Source organism: Jatropha curcas, chromosome 2 (assembly GCF_041381405.1).
Source record: "Jatropha curcas cultivar XTBG-Jc1 chromosome 2, XTBG_Jcur_1.0, whole genome shotgun sequence".
In the NCBI taxonomy this organism is placed as follows: domain Eukaryota; kingdom Viridiplantae; phylum Streptophyta; class Magnoliopsida; order Malpighiales; family Euphorbiaceae; genus Jatropha; species Jatropha curcas.
The window spans coordinates 2,646,865-2,663,699 of NC_143152.1; the positions used below are offsets into that span (position 1 = coordinate 2,646,865).

The following is a 16,835-nucleotide window of genomic DNA, read 5'->3' on the forward strand; positions in this document are numbered from 1 at the left end:
CACTAGTATCATGTCTTGTAAATATAAATTACATTATTATTGTAAACAACATCAGCATGATATTATATTCAATATACATTATGATATCAGCATGACAAGACATAAAGTCAACCAGTTTGTAGCGTCTCGGTTCGGTTCATTCGGGTTAACGGGTGGACCGGGAAGAGATGTTACAGATAATGATAACGTAATTAAAGCACTTTATTTATTATGTATCAAATTATAGAATTTATCTAAATAAGCTTATTTATTATGTTATTAATTAAAACTAGTCTAGATTCTATCGAAATTTCGACAGCACCTCCCCTAACAGTAGGACTATCTACCTGCTTAAATATCACAATATTATTATATATTTATCAATCAATGCACACAGCCCATCCGTCGGGCAATCAATCGGCTTTATTCCTATTCTCCTTTCAAAACAACCATGTCCACATGCACCAATTAATTTACGAATTATAATAACCTCCAAGCATGTTTCAACGATATTATTAATTGTTCTCTAACTAATTATCAAATAAATGTACAATTTATAAACAAAACTTGTATCAATTAAGTTAAATTCAACCATTAAGAACAAATGCTTCAATTAAACTAAAATTTAATGAATACATCTACTAAGTAATCCAACTCGCCCTTATATATATATATATCAATTCCTATGATTAGTTTATCTCAATGTCCTCAATTATTCAAAATAGTTGCTGTTCGTCAAAATAAATAGGTCCTTCTCAACCAAGCTCATATATAATATATGAATTAATTAATTCAAATTCAATTTAATTAACTAATGATTACTAAGTTTAGAATTTATACCGAAAATAGGAAATTGGTCTTAGAACGTACCAATTGAAATTTGGGCGAGGATTCCACGATCCTCGTGAAGAGAGGAAAATTCTGTCCCTTGATGCCTCGCCGGAGGCTCACAGGCCGGTCACCAGAACGCCGCCGCCGCCGCCGTCTACGATGGCCGGAAGATCAATAATGCCTAGAAATTCGTCACGATCATACCATTTGACTCGAAATTCACCAAGGATTCCATTTCCGTCGTTAGTTTAGTGAGATCAACCCTTTAGCTGGTCGAAACGAACTTGACAGTCGCCCCTTACCGCCGTTCATGGTGGTTCCAGTTCCTTCCACCAAAACCGTCGTTTCTTGGATGGAAATTGTTCACACAAGACGGAGGAATCAATTGGAGCTCACCTTCAAGCTTCACGTTGCCAGAATCACCTGGTATCGCCGGAGATCGAAGATCGAGAACTGTCGATGGGGACAGTCTCGTTCGCGCCACTAGAGGCTCTGCTAGCGGGGAAGGAGGCCAGAAAATGGACCAGAGACTCCAGGGAAGGCGATCGCCACCTCGCTCTCGTCGAGCGGTGGTCGGAAATGAGAAGGAAAGGGAGGAGGAGGAGACTGTCGCGCACGCAGAAGAAGAAGAAGAGAGGAAGAAAAGAAGAAACTAAGTCGGTTTCTAGATCATTTCGGTTCGATTCGAACCGGTTTGGTCTGATTCAACAATTTGGCTCAATTTTGCTCGCTTTGCAGGTTTTTCACTTGGTTTTCAGGTTATTCTTGTGGTTTTCCAAAATCATTTTGATTTCCGGGTCCGGTTCTATTTATTTCGATTGTTTTAGTTAAGTTTCGTAACTTTTTCTCTATTTACTCAATAATAATAAAAATATTAATAGTAATGATATTTGATTTTAGGATAATTAATTTATATATAGTTACAATGGATTAAATTGCTAGAGTTTCATATTATTTCTTGAAAATTTTAATTGTTCTCAAATCGACAATTCTGATGATATATTTGGGCTTAAGCCCAACTCGCAAACTTGGGCTCGAATTGAGATTGTTTGGTATTTATAGCCCATATAGTTGAAAATCGGGATTTTTGATTTAATAAAAATTCGAAAGTTTCGAAAATAAAAATTCGGGGTATTTCAATTTGCCTATATCAAAAATGTTTTACTCCCTCGAAAATGAAAAGTCATGTTCCTTAAAAATGACTTAATTTTCCTTTGATCAATAAAAATATTTTCTATTGACTTATTTTTTTGAGTGCCCAAATAATAGAAAATTGTGAAAAATATTTTCCTGCAAGTTATTTTATGGAAATGAATGAGCCTTAAGTTGATGAAAAATTAAATACAAAAAATAAATTCAAATAATTTAATTTATTAATAGTATATTAATCAAAATAATTCAAAATTAATAACTTAAAAGTATCAATTAAATTTAATGAAAACTATATAAAAAGAATAAAAATATTCTAACGATTGAGTTAAATAGGTCATAAAAATATTAACAACATTACATTTCTAATGTTAGAATATAAATTTTATTTCATCTAATACATAAATTTACTTCTGAATTTTACATTAAACCTATTATAATTCCACACTTTTACATTATAGTAATAATTGAATTGAACTTTTATAAAGTTATTTTATTATGACGAGGGATATAATTATTATTAAAATATGAAAAATATAGGTTGTGATATGTTCTTCGCAAACGTAAAAATTTTACAAGGCAAAACGATCACGTAAATTGTAAGAGCAAATTTATGTATTTCGCTAATTTTAATTACATAACACAATTGCTGTTAATTAAAAAAAATCCTTGTGAATCGTATTATTTATTATTACTAATTGAATTTAAGGTTGATATAATTAATATTTTTCAGAAAAAAAGGTTGATATAATTAATATAAAAATTCTATAAAATTGCAACATATAAAACTGATAAACAGAAAAGTCTTATCGCCAACCAAACAGAAAACGACCAAGCGAAAACGCACCTGACTCGCCGAGCAAACGAAAACGCACCTCCGACCAAACGAAACGCACCTCAAACGAACTCAATCAAGAGCGTTGACTGCAAAAACACATCAAAACCCCTAAATTTTCAACTAACGTCAAAATCTCATAAATCCTCAATCCAAAAATCATTGCCACGATTATGAAATTCCAGTCATTTTTTCGGCAAGTCTGTCATCCCAAACCTCCATGGATTCAACATGTCCACACAAGTTCAACCAAAAAACTCACTATGTCCAGTGAAGTCTTAGCAATCATCGGCTCCGTTAATCCGATGGAACCAGCTCTAGAACCTATTGTTCCATTTCTGTCTCCCGGTGTCGTGACTTCTATACTTGAAAATCCACAGAATCCTCAATTGGGTTTTCGATTCTTTATCTGGGCATCTAAATACAGGCGTTTCCGCTCATGGGTATCTCACAGCATAATCATTGACATGCTGATTAAGGAGAACACAAATGGGCTTGAATTGTATTGGGAAGTTCTAAAGGAAGTAAAGAAATGTAATGGGTTTATATCAGCCGATGCATTTACAGTGTTGATTCAAGCGTATGCAAAGATTGGTATGGTTGAGAAAGCTGTGGAAGCTTTCGAAAGGATGAGAGATTTTGACTGTAAGCCTGATGTTTTTACTTTTAATACAATTTTGCATGTTATGGTGCGTAATGGGGTTATTCTGTTAGCTTTAGGAGTTTATAATAAAATGTTGAAGGTCAATTCGTTGCCAAATATAGTTACATTTAGTATTCTGATGGATGGGTTGTGTAAGAGTGGAAAAAGCCAGAATGCACTTCAAATGTTTGATGAAATGACACAAAGAGGAATTTCACCAAGTAAGATTACGTATACCATTGTCATTTCGGGGTTGTGTCAAGCTCAAAGAGCTGATGATGCTTACAGGTTGTTTAATTTAATGAAAGATACTGGGTGCAGGCCTGATTTTGTTACTTATAATGCTTTGCTTGATGGGTTTTGTAAGTTGGGCAGAGTTGATGACGCTTTGATGCTTTTGAATTCTTTTAAAAAGGATGGTTATGTGCTGGATAAGGAGGGATATAGTAGTTTGATTGATGGGTTGTTTAGAGCTAGGAGGTTTGAAGATGCACAAATGTGGTATCGGAAAATGAATGAGGATAATGTTGAGACTGATGTTGTGGTGTACACCATAATGATGAAGGGTTTATCAGAAGCAGGAAAAGTTAACGACGCATTAATGTTATTGAGTGAGATGACTGAGAGAGGTATCGTTCCTGATACCCAATGTTATAATGTTTTGATCAAAGGTTTTTGTGACATGGGTCTTTTAGATATGGCAAAATCACTTCATCTTGAGATTTCAAAGAATGATTGCTTCCCCAGCACTTGCACTTACACCATTCTCATTTGTGGTATGTGCAGGAACGGGCTGGTTTGGGAGGCACAAAAAATATTTGATGAAATGGAGAAACTTGGATGTTATCCTTCTGTGTTTACATTTAATGCTTTAATTGATGGACTTTGTAAGGCTGGAAAGCTTAAGACAGCTCAGCTTTTATTTTGCAAGATGGAAATAGGGAGAAATCCTTCATTGTTTCTTCGTCTTTCTCAGGGTGCTAATCGGGTTCTTGATGTTGCAAGTTTACAAAATATGGTGGAGCAATTGTGTGGCTCAGGATTGATTGTCAAGGCATACAATATTCTCACACAAATTGCTGATAGTGGGTTTGCACCTGACATCCTCACTTATAACATTCTGATTAATGGTTTTTGCAGGGCAGGCAACATTAATGGTGCTTTTAAGCTCTTCAGGGAGCTTCAACTCAAGGGGCTCTCACTAGATTCTGTAACATATGGTACTCTTATTAATGGGTTTTTTCTTGCTAAAAGAAATGAAGATGCATTTAGAATGTTCGATGAGATGTTAAAGAATGGATGTGCGCCAACTTCAGCTGTTTATAAATCACTTATGACCTGGTCATGTAGGAGAAAGAACGTGTCTTTAGCTTTTGGTCTTTGGTTGCAATATCTTCAGAATGTTTCTGGACGAGACAAGGAAGTGATTAAAACACTAGGAGAATATTTTGACAAAGGGGAAGTGGAAAAGGCAGTTCGTCAGTTACTTGAAATGGACCTGAAGTTAAATGATTTTCAGTTAGCACCTTATACCATTTGGCTAATTGGGTTGTGTCAGGCGGAAAGACTAGAAGAAGCTTTAAATATATTTTTCATTCTTAAGGAGCACAAAATTATGATCTCTCCTCCAAGCTGTGTGAAGTTAATAAATGGATTATGCAAAGAAGGGAACCTAGACTTTGCAGCAGAAATCTTTCTTTACACAATTGAGGAAGGTTACATGTTGATGCCACGAATTTGCAACCGACTACTTAAGTGTCTTCTTTGCTCTGAAGATAAAAGGTACCGTGCACTTGATCTTCTTAGCAGAATGAAGTCACTGGGATATGATTTGAATGCTTATCTTCACCGAACTACAAAGCTTCATTTACAAGGTGAAGTTGATGGAGTGCAAATTGAAAATGGCTGGAAATACTATGGCAAACACCGATGGAGAAATGGGATTGGCAAATGCAGATGGAGAAATGGGAAATATTTTGGCAAACGCCAATGGAGAAATGGGAAATACTTTAGCAAATACCGATGGAGAAATGGAAGAAGAGGATTGATTGATGGGGCTGAGTCCATCAAGGGAGGGAGTCAAGCTACTGCTAATGGTTTTTCTCAGTCTGAAAATAGGCGATATAAGGGAGTTAATTCTAAATGGACTAAACCTTTGGATAAAAGGCATTGTGATTATTGTAATAAGGATGGTCATACCAGAGAAAAATGCTTTCAACTTCATGGTTTCCCTGAGAATTTTAAGTCCTTCAAAGGTAAATCTTCTAGTTATGGATATTCTTCTAGTCCTTCCAGATTTGCTGCCGACGCTTCTATGGTACATTAAGAGGATAAGTCTTTACCTCTTACACCTTTGGACTCTTCTGCGTCTACTGATTTGCGTCTCAGTGATTGGAGTTCTACATTGGCAAGCACTCTAGCTTCATCTTTACATGAAGAGTTAATGCATTTTATGAAAGGCAAATCTGTGATCGCTGAGCCATCTGCTGCCGCTCATCTTGCAGCCAATTTTTCTGGTATTGACAATAACCTTACCAAGTATTGTCATAATTTTGTTATCTCTTTAGATGTTTGGATTATTGATTCAGGTGCTATAGATCATTTGTCCCCTAATTGTGCCTTAATTCATTCGTTACATACACTTGAATGCCCTATTCCAATTTGTTTACCTGATGAATCAATATGCCATGTAACACAATCAGGTTCATTAACTCTTAGTCCAAAATTCACCATTGCCAATGTTCTTTATATTCCTACCTTTAAATTTAATTTGCTTTCTGTGAGCAAATTACTATGTGAGCATAATTTACTAATCATTTTCTATCCTTTTTGCTGCCTATTTCAGGACCTCTTGACTGATGCAGTAGTTGCAGCGGGACAGATGGATGGAGGACTCTACAAATTGCATAAGTATGGTTTTACTTCTTGCATTAATTCCACCCTTCAAAAACTTGATTCTATGTCCTTTGTAAATAACATGTTCTCTAGTTGGAAATTGAATAAAGAAACCATATTGCTTTTCTTTCTTCTTTTGATTCTTTTCCTATTTAGCATGCTAGATTAGGCCATATTTCTCATGACAAACTCATCCACATTGACTCTCTTAAATCTGTTGCTAACAAAAATCATTTGTGTTCTGTTTGTCCTTTGGCTAAGCAAACTGGGCTACCATTTCGTAGTAGTTCTATTCATAGTTCACGTCCTTTTACACTAGTTCACATAGATATTTGGGGACCTTATCCTATCATTTCCCTAACTGGAGCTAGATTTTTCTTAACCATAGTTGATGATTACACTAGGACAACATGGACTTACATGATGCCTCATAAGAGTCAAACCACTTCTATGCTCTCTTTGTTCCTTAATCAAGTTGATACTCAGTTTAGTACCAAAGTTAAGATAGTTAGAACTGATAATGGGTCTTTGAGCTCTTCTTGCCAAAACTTATTTCATTCTAAGGGCATCATTCACCATAAGTCTTGTGTTTATACTCCCCAACAAAATGGAGTAGTAGAAAGGAAACATAGGCATCTTTTAGAAGTTGCTAGAGCTTTATAATTCCAATCAAATCTTCCCAAATCCTTTTGGTCTGAATGTATTCTTATTGCTACTTATTTGATTAATAGAATGCCTTTATCTACTTTACAATGGGATACCCCTTATGATTTTTTGAGAGTCTTTGGGTGTCTTTGCTTTCTCACAAACATTCTCCCTCACAAAGATAAGTTTGCCCCTAGAGCTTTAAAATTAGTTTTCATTGGTTACTGTCCTTCTCAAAAAGGATACAAACTTTATGACTTACAAACTAAAAAGATCTTTGCTAGCATAGATGTTAAGTTTTTTGAAAATTCATTTCCTTTTCGTACTCTGTCTCATTTTAATTCTGATTTTACTTCATCTGTGATACCTTTAATTATTGTTAATCCTTCATTTTGCTCTCCCACTCCATCTTCTATTACTCCTTCACATTCCCATTTCTCTTCTTTTCCTTTGCAAAATAGTAACACTGATGTTCCTGTTTCTTTATCACCAACTCATTCCCCAAATAATGCTGAATTTGTTAATAATGACACTATTTCCTCTTCTATTCCTTCTAATCCTCCTAGAAGAAGTACTAGAGTGATTTTAAACCAACTTGGCTTCAAGATTTTGTTTGCAATGTAATTTCTTCATCCTCTTCTGCTGTTCCAGTTAAGACAGGTATTTCTCCTTCTTCTTAAACTTTTTCATCTCCTCATTTAGCCTTTTTGTCCAATATTTCTAAAGTCCCTAAACCCACCACTTATTTGCTAGCCTCCAAAGAACCTCATTGGGTCAAGGCTATGTCTGATGAATTACAAACCTTAGAATCTAATGACACATGGCAGCTCACTTCTTTACCTAAAGGGAAGAAAGTCATCAGTTCTAAGTGGGTTTATAGGGTTAAGTGTAAACCTAATGGGGAGATTGATAGATGTAAGGTAAGGTTGGTGGCTAAAGGCTACAAGCATAATTGAAGGTATTGATTTTAAGGAGAGGTTTTCTCCTGTGGCTAAAGTAGCTACTGTTAGACTTGTTTTTGCTGTAGCTACTTCATTTAAATGGCCCCTTTGTCAATTGGATATCAATAATGCATTTTTGCATGGGTTTTTCGATGAAGAGGTGTATATGCAGCCTCCTGCAGATTATTCTCTTGCTCAACCCAATCAAGTTTGTTTACTTAGAAAGTCATTTTACGGTCTTAAACAAGCATCAATACAATGGAATGTTGAATTCACAAATTTCATTCTCAAATTGGGTTTTATTCAGTCTAGTCATGATCATTGCTTGTTTACTAGAACTGTTGATAATGAATTTCTAATCGATCTTGTTTATGTGGATGATGTTATTATAACTGGTACTCATATGACTGCTATCACTGCTGGTAAAAAAGCTTTAGATGCTCAATTTACTATCAAAGGTTTGGGTTTTGCCAAATATTTTTTGGGCATTGAGATAGCTAGGTCTTCTATTGGCACCATTCTCTCTCAATGAAAGTTTATCTTGGATTTGGTTAAAGAGGTTGGTCTTGAACATGCAAAACCTGCTGCTGTTCCTCTATCTAAAAGTGCTATACTGTCTTTAGATGAAGCTCTTATTTTGGATAATCCTAATCAATATAGAAGGCTTATTGGTAAGCTTCTATATCTTACTTTGACAAGGCCTAACATCAGTTACTGTGTTCAGCATTTAAGTAAGTTTATGTTTTCTCCAAGAGAACCTCATATGGCAGCAGCTTTATAAGTTGTTAGATACTTGCATGGCACCTCTTCCAAAGGGCTTTTTTATTCTGCCTCTAATGACTTGAAACTTAGGGCTTTTTGTGATGCAGATTGGTCTTCACGTCCCTTTTCTCGCAAGTCTCTCACTGGATATTGTATTTTCCTTGGTGATTCTTTGATTTCTTGGAAAAAAAAGAAATAGAATACCGTTTCTCGATCATCAGCTGAAGCAGAATATAGGTCTATGGCTACTACTGTATGTGAATTACAATGGTTATCTTACATTTTGAAAGATCTTCATGTTTCTATTTCTCTTCCAATATCTTTGTTTTGTGACAATCAAGCTGTCTTACATATTGCTGCGAATCCAGTGTTTCATGAACGCATTAAACACTTGGATATAGACTGTCATTTGGTTCGTGATCGCTTAAAGCATGGTTTCATCAAGCCACTTCATGTTGCTTCTCATTCTCAGCTTGGAGATACCTTTACTAAGCCTTTAAGTTCTGCCCATTATCGAAGTCTTCTATGCAAGTTGGGGCAACAGCATCTGCACCCTCCAACTTGAGGGGGGATGAAAAATATATGTAAATAGTCATTAGTTAAAAGGTTATTTATGTAAAAGTGTAATAGAACTGTTTTAATAGCTGCGATACATTCATGTATTTTACTTTTACAAATAACGAAACTGCAGAGCGTTATTTTTCTTCTCTCCTGTCACGTTTCTTGGTTTGTTCAATTCTCTTGTTAATTGAAATTTTTTGTGTATTTTTCAGGTGTAGGGTGTGTAGCCAGATCCTCCCTGCATTTTGCAAGCTGAGCAACAATTTTCCTAAGCTTTCTTTCATATATGCAGATATTGATGAATGTCTGGAAACAAATCTGCAAATTCGTTATACACCAACATTTCATTTTTATCGCGACGGTGAAAGGGTTGATGAAATGTTTGGTGCTGGAGAAGAGAGGCTGCATGATCGCTTGTGGCTGCATTCTTAACATCTATCTTGTCTTAGGACTCATTTGTGACAATCAAGCTGTCTTACATATTGCTGCGAATCCAGTGTTTCATGAACGCATTAAACACTTGGATATAGACTGTCATTTGGTTCGTGATCGCTTGAAGCATGGTTTCATCAAGCCACTTCATGTTGCTTCTCATTCTCAGCTTGGAGATACCTTTACTAAGCCTTTAAGTTCTGCCCATTATCGAAGTCTTCTATGCAAGTTGGGGCAACAGCATCTGCACCCTCCAACTTGAGGGGGGATGAAAAATATATGTAAATAGTCATTAGTTAAAAGGTTATTTATGTAAAAGTGTAATAGAACTGTTTTAATAGCTGCGATACATTCATGTATTTTACTTTTACAAATAACGAAACTGCAGAGCGTTATTTTTCTTCTCTCCTGTCACGTTTCTTGGTTTGTTCAATTCTCTTGTTAATTGAAATTTTTTGTGTATTTTTCAGGTGTAGGGTGTGTAGCCAGATCCTCCCTGCATTTTGCAAGCTGAGCAACAATTTCCCTAAGCTTTCTTTCATATATGCAGATATTGATGAATGTCTGGAAACAAATCTGCAAATTCGTTATACACCAACATTTCATTTTTTTCGCGACGGTGAAAGGGTTGATGAAATGTTTGGTGCTGGAGAAGAGAAGCTGCATGATCGCTTGTGGCTGCATTCTTAAAATCTATCTTGTCTTAGGACTCATTTATCATTGTAAAGTGGATGCAGGAATAGCATGTCCTGCACTTGCCAAATTATGCAAAAACACAACACTGCTTTGAGCATTCCAATTATGAAAATCACATTTTTACTAATATTAATGCTTCTTGATAGTTATAACAAATGTAAAATCAGAAATCTATAATGCATTAATTGACTGAAGATTATGACTACAGAATATTATAACAGAGAGGAGAATGAACTCAACTATCAACTAAATTACTAATTACTACATGCTTGCACTTGGACCCTCCTCGAACATCATGGTCCAGACAAAGATAGAATCTTGTGTTGCTAAACAACCGCATACATAAAATGTATTTCCTTTGTTTAGTTACATTTGAAAAGCTGGACGAAAAACTTTGGGAGAGCGAGAGAGACTGTCTGTGAGTTTCTAATATCGTTCATGACCTTATCTTTCATTTATTATTTGGAAGTATGCAAGCTCTTTAGTTTTGAAAATAATATATAGTGTTATTAGTTAAAAAAGTATTATTTTTAATTTATTAGACTATTAAATTAAATATCGGTAAGCTCAAATTATGAGCATTAAATGTAATTTTTTTAATTGAGTTCTACTGTAATTTCTAGGTTATTGTTTCATATTAGCAGGTTTTATTTAATTTTATATTTTTTATTAACTTCAGTCGCGATAAATTGCTTTTAACACAGGAATCAATATTTTTTGTTCAGGGAAATAAGTGAGGACCCATCTGACCTCAACTTCGATGAGAGGACCATTCAGAGATGCTCATTTTTCAGAAACATCAACAAGCAAAATTTCAATGTTAAGCAAATTTTTTTGATTTTGTTTCTTTAAAAGTTGACAATGTTGTTATGGTGACTTTCAGAACTCTGGATGCTTACAACTGGTTTGAAGGAGTGTCTATACACATAGCATAAAGTCTACCATTATCACTTGATAAATCCTTCGTTGTTTTCTATTGTTCTATTTTTTTTTTTTTTTTTTCAGCCTATACATATTAATGGCGAACTGCTTTATCGTTTGAATTTTTCAATTATATTAATACATTTTTTTAAATATATATGATTATATTTATTTTAAAATTTTAAATAATCAATCATATATGAGTAAAGACAATTAATTTATTATTTTTTAAAAATTTCACTAAAACACTTCCAATTAGGTTTTAGGTTTTAACATAAAGTAATTTTTCAAAATAACCATATAATTTAATGATCATAATTATTATTAGTATTAATAAAAGAAGAACCATACTATTTATGTCATAAGAATTTCATAGATTAATAAAATAGAAATTAAATGATTAGTATGAGAACTAAACATAAATTTTATTCAGTTCACTTGAATAGCATAAATTTTATTCAGTTCACTTTGCTTGGCATAAGCACTGATCGCCTTTTTTTTTTTTTTGGGAAAGAAGACAGAAGCTTTATTCATCTAAACTGGAAAGCAAATGAACTTCTATAGCTAAGAATATTTCAACTAAAATTTTTCATTTTAATTTCTATAGCTAAGAATATTTCAGAACTTTCAATGAATATCTTTAATTGGCCATACTAGGATTTCTCTAGTATCATTTCTTCCTATTCCCATATTTATATATATATATATATATATATATATATACACAGGCCTCTGTTCATCTAAGACACATCACCTCCAGTAATGACTGATAGGTTAGGATATATGTTATGTTGCTATTTTATACAGACAACAAAGAGGAAATCTGATATGCATCAGCAAGGAAGGATTAAATATCTCTGCAGACTACAGAAATGTTGAATGTGATATCTGAGGATATTTATTTCTGTACAATACAACTATCAACTGCAAAGAAAGTCATGTAATAATCCCTGTTCTGTTCTAACACAAGCCTCTGTTCATCCAACCTCATATAAAAATTTTACATAAAATAATACATCAGGATATGCTGAAAACTCTATATGTGACCAATATGCATATACATTAAATATTTCCACTTGTATACTAGCTAAAACACATGTAATATTAAGCTGCAAAAGAAAATGGATTCCAAAAGGCAAAAGGAATTAAATTATAAGAAAAGACTTCTCCTACATTTTTCATGCTGGGAAACCTCTCAAGTACCTGCCTTCCCATAAATTGCGGAATCAACCTAGAAATGCAATCACTCCTCTGGCCTAAAGAAAGTATAAGTTGAACTGGTTTCCGTCTTCGTGACCTGCATCACATCATATAATGTCTCTATGAGGTGAACATAAATCAAGAGATACATCAGAGAAGCAAGTTATTTTATGCATTACCATGGCAGAGTCCTATTTTGAGTTAATTAGTTTCCCTATTATCTAATATTGACGAAACTCTCCATAAACATGGGTAATGGATAACAGTAAGAAGCCCCAAGGCAGGAAAACAAATATTAGCAGTTATGGAAACTTACACAGATAAGGTCAACTCACAAATCTGTGTTAAAATTTCACCAAAAATGGTGTTAGCTAATTTTGCAATTATACATAAACAACTGCCAGTACTTGGTCCACAAAGAGCTTTTATCATAGTTCTAAAATTTCATAGCTAATGTTCTTTGCTTGAAGATAGTTTATGGATAGCTTAAGTCATAATTGGCTCATGATGATGTCCTTTTCAAACTAAAGAAAATTTTGATGCATTCCATCCTCATTCTGTTTTTCATACATAAATCAAATGAAAGAAAAGCAAAGACATAGGAGAAAAGCAGCTAAAACAAAGTGATTGAAAATTTAATCTACCTCAGAATTACGAGCAAGTCCAGTAGGGAGAACAGGAACAAGAGACGTCCAATGGATGGGGTCTACTAAGGGATCAATGGTATTGTAGTTGGATAGAAGTGGAGCAGGCAAGAAAGGAGTCAATTGATACACATTTCTCTGAAGAGACAATCCACCAGTCATTCCTAATGCAGCTCCAAGTCTCTCATTACTATTATCATGGCTTGTAGACTTCTCAACTGCTTTGCCATAATCCATCTTGTTGGTATTTTTGTTTTTATTCTCGTCATTATCAGTACGGTTTTCTTGCTTTTTTGAAGCTCTCTCTTGCAAGCTCTTGTATGCTGCTGATTTTGACAAAATGCTCAAGGCAGAGAATGAAGAGCCTTTGTGCTTTTTTCCATCAATCGGCATGCCTAAACAGGGCATCTGGTATGGCTCAGTAGGCTGGACTGCCCATTCTGATGTTTTAAGTTCACCACCAACATCTTCGGCATAACCATGCTTGGCCTCTTCAGATGACTTTGAGATGGATTCTGCTTGACGAGTTTTGTTCGACCCCCACCATTTGATATAACTTGTTAGATCAATTTTTCTCTCGAAACAAAGACTCCCAACATAATCACTCTCTGATGCTGGGTCATCGGCTGCACCTTATAATGAGATATCACCATTAGATAGATGGCACTGGTTCTGGAGGAAAATAGTTGGGAAAAATAAGACATATATAGAAGCCCTCAATTGCCAATTTCTTGGCAAAAGTTTGTTCTCTAAAATGATACAACTCGACAAGATTCTCTCAAAACTCGATTTTCTTGGACATTGGAAAAAAATATACTTTGAAAACAGAACCTTGGGCCTTACCATAATTTATGCTACTGAAATATTCAGATCCGGGCATACGACTAAATGATGAGTCCCACCGACTGCTTTGTGATAGCCAGAAGTATGGAGCAAAATACAGAAACAAAATATCATTAATAATTTATACATATCTAGTTAGAAAGAAAACAACTGTAGTCCCTCACGAGAGCTTGAAGGCAAGAACAAAAGCATAAAACACGTGTTGTCAAACAGGAAGCCATAAAGGACATTCCATCAAAATCTGTCAGAAAAAGGTTCAGCTTTGAGGTGGGTCAGCTAATCATTAAATATCAATGACTCAAACTTTGTCAACTTGCAACAATTGGTAAATAAGAAACATCAAGTAGTTTCTCAAAGGTTTGAACAAGCATAGAAGAAAGCCATAATGACGTCCAGCATGACTTGAAGCCTTAAAGGCAATAATACAGTAACTACCATGTCTGCCTCAAGAACTAGCAAGTCCCAGAAAACAGAAATAAAAGATGTACCATCTAATCCTCTCGAATTTGAACATAAGTTTGTGCAAATAATTAGCATTACAGACAAAGCATACCTGGAAAGTCCACGGTATTTAGAGATTCCTCTTGAAAAGCCACTACTCTTTCTGCAGGAAATGTATACATTAATATCAGCACCAGACACAGTTTAAAGTATTCTGTTCAGAGTAGATGAGTAGACAAATACCTCCGAAGAGATGCCAGGTATTCCTCCCTTGACACATTCTGCATTTCTTCAAGGTCTCTTGTATAATCAGTAACCTGCACCACACAATTACTATACAATATAAATAAAAGCTCAAAATATAGGGGAAAAGGACACAAAAACCCACATGCAGAAAATCACTAATAACAGAAAATTCATTTTGTACCAAGTAGATAGTTGAACAAGAATGTGAATATTTCATACTTAGTACCTCATTGAAGCGAGAAGGAAAGCAAAAAATTTTTGAAAAGGAGCTCATTCATAAATAATGAAATAAATCCATATTTGCATTAAACTGACACATATAGAACATGGCTTCTGACTAAAATATGGGTGATCGTTTATGACAAAGGGAAAAAGGTTCAACTTGGGAATCTCACTGGAAAATTAATGAGTGTTCCGGGGCCCCAATATTTTAAGGCAGCAAGATCATATGCTCTGGCTGCAGCCTCCTCATCATCATATGCCCCTGCAAGTTGATATTTCTCAATAAATGCATCAAGTATGAACTAACAAAGCCAAAAGCATATATCTAAAGAAATAGTGCCAAGCAAGCAACTTACCCAAGTATACTGGAATAATGCATCACAGCAATCATTCCATGCACAATAATAGTCAGTAATTAGTGTCAGTCGACAGAATCATACAAAAGAGAGAGAAAAGAGACAAAGCAAGAGAGAGACCTTGCTTTCCCTTCTTGTTCTGATTCTGGTTCCATGTACTTTTGTCCCAGAGGTGAGCTTCATATCGACCAGTCCATCTATGTCTAAAATTCCATGAACCACAAAACCAAAATCATTACCCTCCAATATTTGTGTTTGCACTGTCAATTTTGGAATCTTGAATAAAATTCATTGTTTGCTTCTCTCTCAGATGCTTTTAGAACAATGAAACAAACTACAACTAATTAAGAGTTAAATTTAATTAAATTCAACCAAAAAACTATATTTTTTCTATTCGCCAAAAATACATGTATATGTACCTAGTGACACCACGGTAAATAGAGCTGCGTTTACCGGCTGTGCAAGGAGGCATCTTGCTTATACGTTCTTTAGCAGTGCAGCCTCTCTCTTTCTTAGGTTTCTTTAGCCCTCTATACAGTAACAGCTGATCATTAGCTATTACTGCCTCTGAACTCTCTCCACCTCCACCGGCGCTACCACCACTACTGCCACCGCCGCCGCCCAGTTCTGGTTTCAAGCAAGGATCCGAAGAAGAGGAAGCCATAAGGAAAAACAAAACCCTAACCCTGAGAAAGAGATTGAAGAGTTGAGAATAGAAAATTAGAATATTAGGATTAGACAAGTGAAATCAAATGCTTTCGGTTTTCAACTATTGAGCTGAGAAAGAGAGAGTGAGTGAGAGTAGTTATGGGGGGTTAAGATGAAATGACGTACAAGCCCTCAATGGGTTTTGGAATGACAGTGTGGGCGTGTGGGGTCGTTAAGGGTGAAAAGGGTTTGTAACGGCTAGGATGGGGACATGGGTGTTTTGGTAATTTAATGTGTTTTGAAAGATTGTGTTTGCATCAGACTGTTGGCATGTGTAGAGCAATGCCACTTGTCTGCTGTTAGAAGGTTTATGACTCGTAAGTATGAGCACAAAACGACATGGTAGCCATTCATTGGGCTCCACAAATGTAGGGTCTCACATGGTGGGTGGGACATAGACAAAGGCAGGAAGTAGGAAGTAGCATGATAAATAGGGCCCATCCTTTTTATGTTTTCTTTCTGTCTCCTTGCACCAAGCAACTAATGATTTGACATAATTAGAATAAAAATTATTTATAAAAAATCAATAATTTTAAAAAATTATTTTATCATGTCATTTTATCTCCGTTAAAATTGATTAACTATTAAAGCTAATTTGGTTAGTAAAAAAAAAAAAAAAAGGATTTAACACAGTAAATAGGAAAGAGCTATGGCTATTTTTGCATCAAAGCTAATTGAAAGGATTTAATACAATATATATTTTTAATTAAAATTCATTGTTCGGTTATTGAAAAAAAAAATGCCAAAATGGATTGTAAGAAGAGACCAGTTAAATTTGATACATGAAGTTTTTACTAAATTTTATAATAATATGAAAAATTTTATTCGAAAAAAAAAGTATAATTTGTTGAAAGAGCCTGTAAGAAATATCCACTTGTATTTTCA

At 34.8% G+C, this 16,835-nt stretch overlaps 3 protein-coding genes across 7 annotated transcripts; 2 read left to right on the forward strand and 1 right to left on the reverse strand.

The window, feature by feature from the left end:
* The first annotated feature begins 2,758 nt into the window (after positions 1 to 2,758).
* LOC149498049 (uncharacterized) lies at positions 2,759 to 9,384 on the forward strand. 2 transcript variants are annotated; one of them, XM_089717590.1, is made up of 3 exons: positions 2,759 to 5,953; positions 6,283 to 6,347; positions 8,788 to 9,384. In XM_089717590.1, the coding sequence occupies exon 1, from the start codon at positions 2,968 to 2,970 to the stop codon at positions 5,761 to 5,763; it is 2,796 nt and encodes a 931-aa protein (XP_089573716.1). In that variant the 5' UTR covers positions 2,759 to 2,967; the 3' UTR covers positions 5,764 to 5,953; positions 6,283 to 6,347; positions 8,788 to 9,384. The 2 variants fall into 2 exon arrangements, with proteins under 2 accessions (XP_089573716.1, XP_089573715.1); XM_089717589.1 differs by having other exon boundaries at positions 6,283 to 9,384.
* Positions 5,879 to 10,496, forward strand: LOC149498050 (thioredoxin-like 3-3). 2 transcript variants are annotated; one of them, XM_089717592.1, is made up of 3 exons: positions 5,879 to 5,953; positions 6,283 to 6,347; positions 9,454 to 10,496. In XM_089717592.1, the coding sequence occupies exons 2-3, from the start codon at positions 6,319 to 6,321 to the stop codon at positions 9,671 to 9,673; spliced, it is 249 nt and encodes an 82-aa protein (XP_089573718.1). In that variant the 5' UTR covers positions 5,879 to 5,953; positions 6,283 to 6,318; the 3' UTR covers positions 9,674 to 10,496. The 2 variants fall into 2 exon arrangements, 1 of the variants encoding a protein (XP_089573718.1); XR_016319484.1 differs by lacking the exons at positions 5,879 to 5,953; positions 6,283 to 6,347 and having other exon boundaries at positions 9,338 to 9,976; positions 10,144 to 10,496.
* A 1,665-nt stretch (positions 10,497 to 12,161) lies between these two features.
* On the reverse strand, positions 12,162 to 16,042 carry LOC105645242 (Integrase-type DNA-binding superfamily protein). 3 transcript variants are annotated; one of them, XM_012230793.4, is made up of 9 exons: positions 15,662 to 16,042; positions 15,363 to 15,445; positions 15,243 to 15,251; positions 15,060 to 15,148; positions 14,662 to 14,735; positions 14,531 to 14,581; positions 13,978 to 14,039; positions 13,135 to 13,766; positions 12,162 to 12,587 (listed from the first exon to the last, which is right to left on the reverse strand). In XM_012230793.4, exons 1-9 carry the CDS (start codon positions 15,904 to 15,906, stop codon positions 12,534 to 12,536), a joined length of 1,299 nt encoding a protein of 432 aa, XP_012086183.1. In that variant the 5' UTR covers positions 15,907 to 16,042; the 3' UTR covers positions 12,162 to 12,533. The 3 variants fall into 3 exon arrangements, with proteins under 3 accessions (XP_012086183.1, XP_012086184.1, XP_089573717.1); XM_012230794.4 differs by having other exon boundaries at positions 13,135 to 13,760; positions 15,662 to 16,041; XM_089717591.1 differs by lacking the exon at positions 15,243 to 15,251.
* Positions 16,043 to 16,835: the final 793 nt, after the last annotated feature.